Raw genomic sequence first — 12973 nt, forward strand, 5'->3', positions numbered from 1 at the left:
GCAGTCCACCTCGTAGGTAGTGCACACTGAGCTATGACTGAGCGTCGGTGGTGGAGGGAATGGATGCTTGTGAATTTGGTGCCAATTAAGCCATTTTTTGGAGCTGCACCCATCCACGCAAGTGGAGAGTATTCCATCACACTCCTGACTTGTGCCTTGTAAATCATGGATAGGCTTCGGGGAATCAGGAGGTGAGTTACTTGCTGCAGTATTCCTAGTCTCTGACCTGGTCTTGTAGCCTCTCTGTTTATGTGGTGAGTCCAGTTAAGCTTCTGGTCGATGGCAATCCCCAGGATGTTGATAGTGAGGAATTCAGTGATGGTAGGATCATTGAGTGTAAAGGAACGATTGTTAGATTGTCTCTTCTTTGAGGTGGTCACAGCCTGGCATTTGTGTGACACGAATGTTACATGTCACTTATCAGTCCAAGCCTGGATATTATTCAGATCTTGTTGCATTTGAACATGGACTGCTTCAGTAGTTGGAGTCGTGAATGGTGCTGAACATTGTGCAATCATCGGAGAACATCCCCACTTCTGACCTCATGATGAAGGGAGTGTCATTGATGAAGCAACTGAAGATGGTTGGGCCTAGGACACTACGCTGAGGAACAAATTGAAGAAAAGTCATAAAGTCATAGAGTTTACAGCACAGAAACAGACCCTTCAGTCCAACTTGTCCATGCCAACCAAGTTTTCCAAACTAAACTGGTCCCATTTGCCTGCACTTGGCCTATATCCCTGTAAACCTTTCCAACTCATGTTCTTGTTATCTTGTGTGATTTCTGTTGGATTATTTGCAAGAATGATTCTAAAGCCGTATGGTTCAAAGTCTTTTGCGGGGGCCATATCCAGGTCTCAGAGCTGCAAAGCATATATATTAAACATCAGACATATTTAACTTAAACTATGAGAACAAAATGTAAAGACACAAGTGCAAAATAAACAAATCTCAGGATAAACTTTAGATTGGAGAAAGTCACTGCGCAATACTATGTACATGGATTTCAGTCTCAGCCAAAAGTGCTTAACTAAGTTTGTGTCCTGAAAAAGAACTAGGATAAATATTTAGTTTGAGATTTTTTTTTAGAAATCAAGATTACAACCTAAAATCTATGAAACACACAAGCCTAGCAATTGGCTGGAATGGGATTCCAGCTGATGCTAGATGCCTGCACTTCTTTCCAGGAGAATCATGAGCTGCAAACAACTTGAGAATGTCTCCACGTAGCTCATTGGCAAAGTGAATTTCAATTTGGTCCATCATGTCACTAACAGCAGTAGATCCTGGGAGTTGGATGGCAGTGCTATGGAGGGATGCAGTGATAGGGAAGCGAGGGTAACTTTCACAAAGGGGTTTGAGGGGATTTCATTGGCTGCTTAAATGGCCTCAGCTGGGGCAAGGACAGGAAGGCTGCCTCAAGCCTTGCGCTCCCTCTGTGAAATAGTGGATTTGGCAGGAGACAGCAAGAAGGCTATCCAGCTAATTTGACCAGCCCCATTGTCTGCAAACCTACTGGCAGGGACCTGTAAAACTTTGTCTGCTTGATTTGTAAAAGCAATCTGTTTGAAGATCAAATTTCTCTGAGCTTTACCTCTGTAAAATGTTTACTTAAGGTTGGTGACCATCCTCAGGAGACTGAATAGAATCCATGCTGGGACAAACTGAATCTGACCTACAGAAACACTTTTTAAAAAATTTTCTAATTACGCTTGGATCATGGAAGATCACCAGTTTGGAAGATTTGTCAATTTTACAAAAAAAATTCTGTGCAACCTATTGCCATCCAATATGTGAAGTCATTTCACTATGTTATTGACATTCAATGTTAGGGTGATCGTGGCCTCCCAGGACCACCAGGGCCATTTGGACAAAAAGGAGATGGATACCCAGGAGCGCCTGTAAGTATTTGTAAACCTAACATTGCAAACCGAAGTTTTGTTGCATGTAAATCTATGTCATTGTTTATACAATGCCATAATTTAAAAATAAATGATGTCAGAATGGCATCCTTACGACAAGTAAGGACTACGCAGACAGAAAAGCATTGGGTGACCACCAGGCAGACTAGTAAATATGGGCAGGCAATGCGGGAGTCTCCTGTGGCCATTCCCCCTTCAAACAGAGATATCATTTTGGATACTATTTGGAGGAAATGGCATCTCAAGTGAAAGCAACTAGGGCAGTCAAATCAATGATACCAAGATTGGCTCTATTGTGCAGCAAGGAGGGACGAAGTGTAGGCGAATGGTAGTGATAAGGGACTCTATAGTCAGGAGTGCAGAGAGGCATTTCTGTGGCCACAAGTGAGACTCCAGGACGGTGTGTTGGCTCCCTGGGGCCAGGTCAAGGAACAGCTAGAGGTTGTGGTCCATATTGCTACTAACAGCAGAGGCAGGAAGAGAGATGATGTTCTGCAAAGGGAGTTCAGTCGGCCACTCAGGCAGTCAGGGTCAGGGTACTTCCCACATAAGGAATGAGAAACTGAATGCTGGGCATTCCTTCACACGTCTTCACTCTTACCATTCGAACAAGACTGCTTTTGTCCTGGAATGAGACAGAGGCAAATATAAAGGGAGATGAAAATGGGTGGCACAGCTGTAACTTTTGGTGCAGTTGGGAAGGTGTCCCGAGCAAGTGAGTAGGCAGCACAGAGGGTGTGCAGGGTTAGTGGCGTTGAGGGTTGGAGCAAGTGAGGGAAGGTGTTGCAGATAGCGGTGAGAGTGGTAGAGCATGAGCCTTGACAGGAGGTGGGTGCAGTAGAAGAGATAGCGTGAATGTGAGATGTTGGAGAGAAGATGGTTAGCACTTATGCTAGTGCAATGGAGAGGGTCATTGATATTCTTCCTACAGAGCTGGGTATTTCTCCAGAAGGCTGAGACTGAAATGACCCAGCAGGCAACCTTGGACCAGGCTGGCATGGTCTGCTGATGTGACATCTTCTGCTGTCTTGGGAGAAGGAGACTTCCTATATGTGCACTATCCCAATCAGCGGGACCTCCAGGTCCCTACCCACACAGTGGGACACCAATTTCCCCCCATCTGCCATCATCCAGGGCAAATAAAAGTGTAGGGCAGTTCTCAACTGAAAGTATTTGTCTGGTGCACAACAGTGTTTTAAAGATGGCGCCAGCACTAGGGGTGCCAGTCATCTCCTGGATAACCCTGCAGTGGCTAGTTGTTCTGGCAACCGCAAATGTTAAGATGGGGATAGAACTGGATGAAAGGGACACCATCTTGAGCGGTGTAGGTAGTTAGTAGTGAGTTTTGTTAGACGCTGTGTCAAAGCATGCCAGGTCTTGCAGCAAAATTCTCTCTCAGAAACCTCGACACAACTGCCATTAGCCAAAAAAATTCAGCCCAGAGCTTTGGTCTTTTGGGCAATCAAGGGATATGGGATTGGGCAGAACAGTAGAGTTAATGCAGAAGATCAGCAAAGATTGTAGACAGGATCAGGGGGCAATGTGATCAACTCCTACTTCTAGTTCTTATTTTACAATGTACTTTTTATACAATCATTTTTCTGGGTATATATCCAGTGTTGTATATCCTTAATAAAAGCCCTTCATGAAAACGCAATGGCTATTGGTGGAGAAAACCTGAAGATAATTTATCTTCTAATTAAAAGGGGTTGCCAGGCCTCCCAGGGCCCACAGGTGAACAGGGGCCTATCGGAATTGGATTCCCAGGGCCTAAGGTATGTAAATGTACTTGATAAGTTATATTGAAATTTTTTTTCAGCATTTTACAGAGATGTAATGTAAGTCTAAGCAGCTACATCTACTTACAGAATCAAAAGTTTACATGTAATTAAAAATATTTACTTTTATTTGTCGTTAAAACCGTGTACTAGTTCAAGCATGACTAACCAGAGTAAGTAGTTTCAACAAAAAAAGCATTTTAATTGAATATTACTATGGGATTTTCATTACCATGTTTCCATTATTTTGTGTGATGTGCCCCTTGCCTCCCTGCAATTGATGTGGCATATGTTAAGGAGAGTGGAAACAAAATCAAAATTATTGGAAAATCTTTTTTCCAGTTTGTCCAACAATTTCTGATTTTTGCTTCTGATTTTCGCTTCTGATTTCCAGCATCCACAGTTCTTTGATTTTATTTCCAAAAAAAACCAACTTGTTTTCATTTAACGAATCTGATCAAACGTCGTAAATTTTGTGCCATGTTAAAGCAATACTGAGAAAACATCATCGGTTGATTTTAATCCATCTCGCCTGGCAGCAAGAGGCCAAGGTGGTAGCTTTAAAACACCTTACTGTCCCAATTCTGCTGGAATTCCACTGGCCACCAGTTATCTGAAACTGGCACCAGAGGCACATGGAAACTTCAGGATCAGCTTCCAATTCCAACACTGAGACCTTCATTGCGTTATAACCCAGATTCAAGCAGGCAAGCCAAAGTGAAGGCAATAAGGTGCAGAGAGAGCCTAAACTGGCATCACTCACTGGTTCAGTTGTGGAGATATTACACTTCCCTCCCACGCATCTGGTTAGGCCAGTGCACAGAACTGTGTGGCACTGCATTCAAATTGTATTAGAATTCCGTACAATATACATGTAATTTCATACAATACCCAATGCACATGTAATTCTGTACAATATATGTGTGCAAATCCATACAATATATTTGTAATTCCATACAAATATGCACATACTTAACAGAATTGCACAAGTGAAATATACACATGTTTTCATAGGATTTGGATAATATGCAGAACAAAAAAACAGTCAGTTCAACCCAACAGAAGCATTCCACGATTAATACAATGGACCAGAAAACTAGGGCTAGTGAGTTCCACCTCAGCAAGTCAATTGACCAGTCTAAACCCTGAGATTAAAAATCTTCAGAATTTGAGCTAACCATTAACAATCTGGCTCATTCTAATCAAATCCTTCTCAAAGGCAGCTAGGGATAAGCAATAAATGCTGGCCTGCCAGCGATGCCCACATCCCACAAGTAAATAAAAAAATCTGCATTCTTTGAATCCCTCTCCAATGCATACCACTCACAACTGTTTCAGGTAAATGGTAAATTTTCTGTTATAGCACTAGGTGGTACTTTACTGAGCCCTTCAAGGAAAGTCACAGGCTCATTATCCTACACTGGTCTATTGCAGGTTTTCTCTAGCTGGCATTTCTACCACTAGAAGCCAATATTAAACTAAAGGGAAAGAAAAACAGACATTGCTGGAAAACCCAACAGGTCTAACAGTATCTGTGGAGAGGAAGCAGAGTTAACATTTCAGGTCAAGTGACCCTTCTTCACTAAATGGATTGGCAGGGTCATATGAGATGATCTCACCAGAAGGTGTCCTATTTCTGCCTTGTTTAGTTAATTTCTTATACTTCTGATGCAAAAACTAACTACATTTACATATTTCTATCTTAGTTCACGTTTCTTTGTAATAACCACCGAGTATATGTCATATTCCTTCTGCTGTATTTTTGTTGAAAAACATAATAATGATTCTTGATGATATATCTTATGTTTTAGGGTGATCCAGGAGCAAGAGGCCCAAGTGGTCTACCTGGACCATCAGGAGAAGGGATTCAAGGTCAAAAGGTACCATCAGTTGTGATTACATTTTATGCTTTCTTTCATCACTAAAAAGCTAGGATATTACTGCAACATGCTGATGAACTTTTTAGTGGTCTCAAAGCTTGATGATTTAAGTAGTTACACTTCATGCAGAATAAGAAGAGAACTTAAGGTTTTATGCCTCAAGTTTGTGGTTTCCCGATTTGTTTTGCTCTTCCCCTCATTTCACCCTCTTCTCCAATTTGAAACATAGCCTCACTGTGTTGCCTGATCTATACAAAGCTCATTCAACAAAATCAATTTGGGAAACAAGGCATTTAGAGGAGGTGAAAGTATCAAGAAAATAAACACATTACAGGAGGAATTTAGAAATGTCTGACTTACGAATGCTCATACTTATGAACACGATCCCATACAGAGGTGTAATTTTAAATATCTGGCATACAAACATTTCCTGTGTTTATATTGTCCTGCCTTGTGTTCTGACGTGCATACAAATGAGCTTGGAAATGGACTCAAAAATGGAACCTGTTCGCATCTCTAAGACTACCTGCGCACAAGTACGATTATAATTAAATGCGTATGAGTTAATTTTACACATATTTCGTTCTTCTTACGTGAAAAATATTAATTGGTCTCTTCTGTTATTATGTAGGGAATATCTGGGAGACCAGGACCACCTGGTCCTCAAGGGCCTCCAGGTGAAGGCATGCAGGGACCTAAGGTATCTATAATAAATGCAGTAAACAAAATTAAATGTTTTGTAGAATCTATGATCACAGTAGAGATTGTCATTTATCTTTTAAAGTGGTTTCTTACATTTATCATTGTCAAATATAGAATTGAAACTATTATTACCATTCACACATTCCTTATCTACCAGGGGGACATAGGTGTTCAAGGTTTGCCAGGACCTCGTGGACCACCAGGAGAAGGGCTCATGGGACCTAAGGTAAATGGCCAATTTGTGGGTTTATGTTAAATCTTTATTGACCAACATCCAAACTGACACCTCCTTATTGACAGGCAAAGCCATCTCTTTCCACCACTTCAGGGCCAGTTAGAGATACTGTCGCTGTTAATTACAAGATGATGCAAATCTACCCCATGACAATAGAGTCCAATCTCTCCCAGAGCAAATTTATGAGTGAATGGTAAGTGAAGTATCTGTGGGACATATACCAGGCAAAACATGAGATGTACGGACACCATCTGCATCTTGTAAAGTTTCAGGCAGCGGAGAATCTTCAAGAAAGCCATAGAATTCTGCCCCTATCCCTGCAATTGTACCAGAAAGAGAAAATGCTGTCGGTCCTTTCAGAAGCAATCAAATGAAATTTAAACATGCTCACCGTCTGGCAGTAAGGTGCTGCAGGGTCAGATGTGGGACACACAGAGCAGGTTAACATTAAAGCAAAACTAGGTGGTGGTCATCAACAGCTGGAACATGATACAAAAAACAGAGGGAAGACATGGTAATGTTAAAGTGATAAACTCTGATGTGACCTCCCTTTCTACGGCAGTGTTATAAATCAGGTAGATTGTCTGGGTACTTTTGAGATGTTTTCTCAATGATGTACAATCAGATGCATTGGCCTCAGCTTGGACATGGCCAATACCTCAGAACTGAGGGTGAAGACCATATGGATCTTTAAAATAGCAAGATGTAGAAATAAGGTGCGGGGCTGGAGTTTGATGGAGGATGCAGGAAGCTGAGTTGAAAAGCTTTACAAGGGCCGTGCCTGCCCATTTTTTTGTTCTGTGGAAGGAGGATGGATGGATTCAGCACCATTGTCTCTGGAGGCAGGCCTGAGGTGGAAATGGAGGTAAGCGAGCAATAGTATCTAATTCAGTTAATAGGTTGTTAAATATCTAGGAGTTAAAAGTAAGAAGCAAACCGGTGTTGAGAACTAATTCGTTAATTGTATTCAAACATATAGAAAGCACAGGTTGTTGAGATTTATGGTGTGTGATTGGCTGAATTGAAACTCTAACTAGAATGTCTGTGCCTGGACTTTGTTGAATATCACTTAACTTCTAGTCAACTACGGTAAGTACCAACACAGGCTGGTTTAAATGCCCACCTCAATTATTTAAAATGTTAGCCCTGTTGTATTAAAGACTATTAGGCAGTCTAGCCCTCACCACTCACAGCTTCTTATGCCTTCCTCACTGATCCATCACCTGCCCGTGTCTACTTATATCCCCAAATCCACCTCATATTTAGTCTGTTATCCTCATTATACTCCCCTATGCCACTCCACTCCATGATTGCTTCATGTCTCAATATCATCTCGCTACGTCTATGCCCCCCTCATACCCCCGCATCATCCACACCCCATCATTGTTCCCCCATGTCTCCTCCATTCACCCTCCTATTCCCTATGCTCAGTCATATCCCCCATACCTACTCCATTCCCTCCCCAACATTTGGCTACTTACCTAGAATTGGTTATGAGCAAACCGCGAGAGTTGTGTGGAGATGAGAAAAAACCTTGTGACAATCCAATAGTGTGCTAACACAAATATACTGAAAAATATTTATTTGTGACCCCCGTTCAAAAATGTGAATCTCCTCAAGTGGTCACTTGGTTTAAAAACAAATGAACATTTATTTTACTAAATAAATAAAAGACATTTAATACTTATAATAACCTCTTGCATCTGTCAATCAAACAGACTTCTGCTGAATAAGTGTTTATGGACCATTTTAAATTTGTACAAGCATTCTTAATTGGCTCAACTATAATAACAAACTTGGTAAATCTGAAGATTGGAGTCATCTGAAATTGGATAAACTAGTAGCTATTTTTTTTTCTAATTTGCACCCAGATGATCTGTCAACTAATGCATTCCAACAACAAGTGTCTGTTCTATTTTACTTATAGTGTTAGCTGCAGACCTTTTATTTAATTTTAAAAGGTTGGGGATTTAAATTACTTCAGATACATTACTTAAACCTACCTTAAATCTACCCATCACAAGCATTTATGCCTCCTCTATAAAATCACAAGTTCCACACTGTTGGTTAAAACAACTGGATGTGAAAGCTGGATGTACTCAGCAGTCTAACCAAATGGCCTTGCATAGTTCAAGTTTCCCATATATGTGATTCACAGCTGCCCCTTCTCCTGCAGCAAAAATGGATCTACCAGGAATTATGCATCTAGGTCCAGCCACCATTTGTAAAGGTCTCTCCAATCATCCTGATTGGGTAAAAATCTGGCAATGGTAGACATGACTAAAAACATTGCAAGATTAATTTTGAAAGGTTTTGCTATAGGTAGCAGGTATGTATAACAAACTGAAGCAGATTGGTTCAAGGTCAATGGGCAGTTTTAAAAAGGAACTGAATCAAATCCTTGTTGAGAAAGAGAAATTAGATCATAGAGACGCTTGGATGGATTGATGGATTCTTTTTTCAGAGAATATAGAAGATGAAACATTTTTCTTAAAGTGGACAAACAATGGATGATGATTAATCAGGAAAGATGACAATGTAGGTGGAATTTAATACTTCTCTGCACAACCCCCACCCCCTCCAGCAGAGATATGGGTGAGGGCCTTCCCCCTTCCCACTTCTCACTCTCTTATGACGACTTCCTGCCTGGATACTGACTTTTTTTTCTTCATTCATGAGATTATGAGTGTCACTGGCTTAGCCAATGTTTATTGCCCATTCTTAAATGCCCCAAAGAAGGTAGTGACGAGCTGCTTTCTTAAACTGCTGCAGTCCGTGGAGTGTTGGTACATCCACAGTGCCTTTAGGAAGGGAGTTCCAGGATGTTGACCCAGCAACAGTGAAGAACTAGTGATTATATTTAAAAGTCAAGATGGTGTGTCTTAGACTAGAACCTACAGGTGGTGGTGTTCCCATGTATCAGCTGCCAATGTTCTTCGTGGTGCTGTTGGAAGGTGTTGTCAAATGAGCTTGGGTGAGTTTTTGCATCTTGTGGATAGCACAGACTAAGCTACTGAGCATTAGCAGTAAAGGAATGAATTTTCAAGTTAGTGGATGGGGTGTCAGTCAAGTGAGTAGTTTTGTCCTGGATGGTGTTGAGCTTCAGTGTTGCTAAAGCTGTACTCATCCAAGAAAGTGGTGAGTATTCCATCAAGCTCCTGACTTGTTCTTTGTAGATGGTGGACAAGCATCTGAGGAGACAGGTGGTGAGTTACTTGACATAGAATTCCTAGCCTCTGATCTATTGTTGCAGTCACAGTATTTCTGTGGCTAGTCCAGTTCAGGTTCTGGTCAGTGGTAACTCCTAGAATGTTGATAGTGGGGGATTCAGTGATAATAATAGAATTTCCATTGAACCTCAAGGACAGATGACTAGATTCATGTTTATGATAGCCATTGTTTGGCACTTGTGTGGCACAGATATTTCTTGCCATTTATCAGCCCAAGCCTTGATATTGTCTAGGTTTTGCTGCATGTGGACTTATGCTACTTCAATATCTGAGGCCTCACAAAAGTTGCTGAACATTATGCAGAATCAAAGGCAGAAGGTCTTGAAGTCAACGTTGTCATTTATTTATCTTGCAGGGTGACCGTGGTCTTTCAGGAGAAAGAGGACAAAAGGGAGGGAAAGGAGATGTGGGTGATTCTGGCTCTCCTGGTTTGCCTGTAAGTGTATAATTGTTCCTGTATTGATGTGTCATCTTGTTATTTAATTCTAACATTCTCTTGAAAATGAAAAATCATAGCATCACATTCTCTGCAAATGAACTGCTTCACATTAATTAGATATTAACTGGTAGTCCCTTTCCATTTCTAACTGCTAACAGTGACTAACTTGTTCCACTTCCTCTCCTGTTTGGAGCTACTAGTCACAGAGCGGTTTCAGAGCACATGGTTGAAACCTCACTCAAAAAAGGGAATAAAAAAGTCCTGGCATACATTTTTGGGCAGAATTTCCTGGCCGGTGTGACATGTTTGAGCATTTCTTTTCCCTCATCTGAAGTGGAATAAAAGGAAGCATCAGGTGCAGTAAAGTTCTTAAATAGCATCAGGCTCTGTGGAATTCTTTTGTTGCAATACTTTAAATCTAACTTGTTGCTTTATTTAATGTCTTTTTGGGATAGACATTTTTGGGACACAATTTTCATTTGCTTCATAAGATTTATTTTTAAATATCACAGAAGTAGTTAATTAATTTTGATGTTAGTAATTTGAAATCAGACTGCAAATGACACATTTGCAGAATGTCAGTAGATCAAGAACCACTGAGGAAAGTGTATACATGACAATTTGGTTTTCCTATTGCAACTTTCATGGGAAATCAGAAAACAGGAAAGCATCGAGATGCAAGCTGCAAAGTCCAATGGGAGGTATGTGGGCAAGACACAATGAGGTAAATTTTCATCTTCACCACATGAATAGCAAACCAACAAAATGGCATCTGCTTCTTCAAAAATCTATCTGATTTTCATTCTGGTTTCTGAGCAATAAAATCTGGACTATGTTTCACATCCAGAGAAAATGAAAATATTTTAGATGCGAGGCATGTTAAGGTACCACATAGTCAGGCTAGTACAGACTAGATCTACAGACTTTGGTATACACATGGCAATAACCATGAAGAATTATGGAGTGCCAGCACTACATTGATGCAATCTAATTTGTCAATGTTGAGGGAATGTTTTCGAGTAAGATGTCAAAATTGAGTCTTCTACTAGTTGAAGCAAAGATTAAAGATCTTAGAGCATTAATGAGAAAAACTTTCTGTGCCTTGTAAACATTTTTCACTCAATCAAATCAAGGTTAACAGGTTATTTTGTTATGATTTTTGAGATGTTATTATATGTTCAAGTCTTCTTGTGATTTGGCCATTACTTCTGTTAAACATTGTGAAGTGCTTTGATATATATGCATACAAAAGTCTTCCTTTGAAGATCCACAGAATCCACACAATTTTACCCCACCCAGTCAAGCAGAAACAAAATGTGCGGGGGTTAAAATCTTCTGAGTGTGCTTGCTACAGTGTTCCTGCCTATGACATTTAGACAGTCAGGCTAATAGCTGCAGAAAGGCTCACCTGACAGATGGCAGAGGTGTTATCATCCTTTTACAAGATGAGGTCAGATGATGCAATTTAGACACCAATATAATTTTTACTGCTAATTACAACAGTGATACCATGCTGAAACCACTTATGAACATGTGAACGAGCCGGTGAGGCCCACAGGTGTCTTCATTTGGTTGGGAGATGTAGGAATATTCCTCCAAGCCTCAAACAGAAACCATCAATCTGCCTTTCCCTCCCTTCATTACAATAAACTATGGCCCCTGAACCTCTCATCTGTTCCCTTGTACTAGGGACCGTTCCCTCCAGTTCCCACTGATGTTCTCTTGCCATGTGAAATCCTGCTCCTGTCCACCAACCGCTTTGTCATTCCTGCAAAAGTCTGCCCTGTTACAGAGTGATGAAGCAAATCATCTCACTCTGATTTCTTTATTCCAGATCCATCATACGTATCAACTCATTTCATGCAATGACCATTCTCTGAGTTAAAATTATCTTCAATGATTTGGCAGTATTTAGTTACAATTATATTGATAGGTAATGTGTTAAAAGTACTTTTTTTTCTAGTATTAATTCTTTTTATTCTAATTATTTTTACAATGATTTCTGATTGCTTAGGGTAGACCTGGAGTAAAGGGTGACCCTGGATTAACAGTGAGTAACAATTTACACTTAATAATGCATCTAACAAAGGCATTCTACAATGTGTCATGTATTATATGCTAAAAGAGACAATGCCACTGTGAATACAAAATTGATTAAGGGGCAGAAATCAGAGATTTTTAGTGAAAATATATTTCTCATAATTGAGAGAAGGTCTGTTTTTCATGGGTTTTGAATTAGTTCCACTGCACGTTTTAATGTATATTAATGGCTTAATGGCCTGGACTTGGACTTGGGAATACAGTTTCAAAGGTTAAGGACAACACAAAATTCTGAAATGTAGCTAACAGTGTGAATGATAATAAGAGATTTCAAGAGGACCCAAATGGATATGTGAAATGGGCAAATGAAGAGATGAATTTTGATAGGAAAAATGAGGAGAGGCAATATTAACAAAATGATACAATTTTAAAGTGAATGCATATATGCAAATCTTTTGAACGTAGCACTAAAAGCTGAGAGGTCTGTTAAAAAGTGTATGTGATTCTTGGCCTTATTAGTGGCAGCTTTGAATAAAAAAAGCAAGGAAATTATGCTCAGCTAAAGCATTGTTTTCAATCTAAAGGTAGATTGTCATGGCTTAGAGTGCAGAAGAGATTTACGAGAACATGGAGATACTACTGCCTTTATAGCAGAGAAGGTTAAGAGGAGATTTGATGGAAATGTTTAAAATCAGAATGATTTTGATAGAATAAATATGAAAAAAAGTTATTTCCAATGGTGGAAGA

The 12973-nt window shown here is 40.1% G+C and overlaps 1 protein-coding gene across 1 annotated transcript in view; it reads left to right on the forward strand.

Annotated features, from left to right (window-relative positions):
- col28a2a (collagen, type XXVIII, alpha 2a) overlaps window positions 1-12973 on the forward strand; it is a 97680-nt gene that overhangs the window by 72338 nt on the left and 12369 nt on the right. Inside the window, exons 24-30 of the mRNA XM_048599209.1 lie at window positions 1833-1901; window positions 3629-3697; window positions 5512-5580; window positions 6212-6280; window positions 6440-6508; window positions 10103-10183; window positions 12201-12236. Coding sequence (XP_048455166.1) covers window positions 1833-1901; window positions 3629-3697; window positions 5512-5580; window positions 6212-6280; window positions 6440-6508; window positions 10103-10183; window positions 12201-12236 — 462 coding nt within the window. The remainder of the gene's footprint in view (window positions 1-1832; window positions 1902-3628; window positions 3698-5511; window positions 5581-6211; window positions 6281-6439; window positions 6509-10102; window positions 10184-12200; window positions 12237-12973) is intronic.

This window comes from Rhincodon typus, chromosome 7 (genome assembly GCF_021869965.1).
Source record: "Rhincodon typus isolate 14 chromosome 7, sRhiTyp1.1, whole genome shotgun sequence".
NCBI lineage: Eukaryota > Metazoa > Chordata > Chondrichthyes > Orectolobiformes > Rhincodontidae > Rhincodon > Rhincodon typus.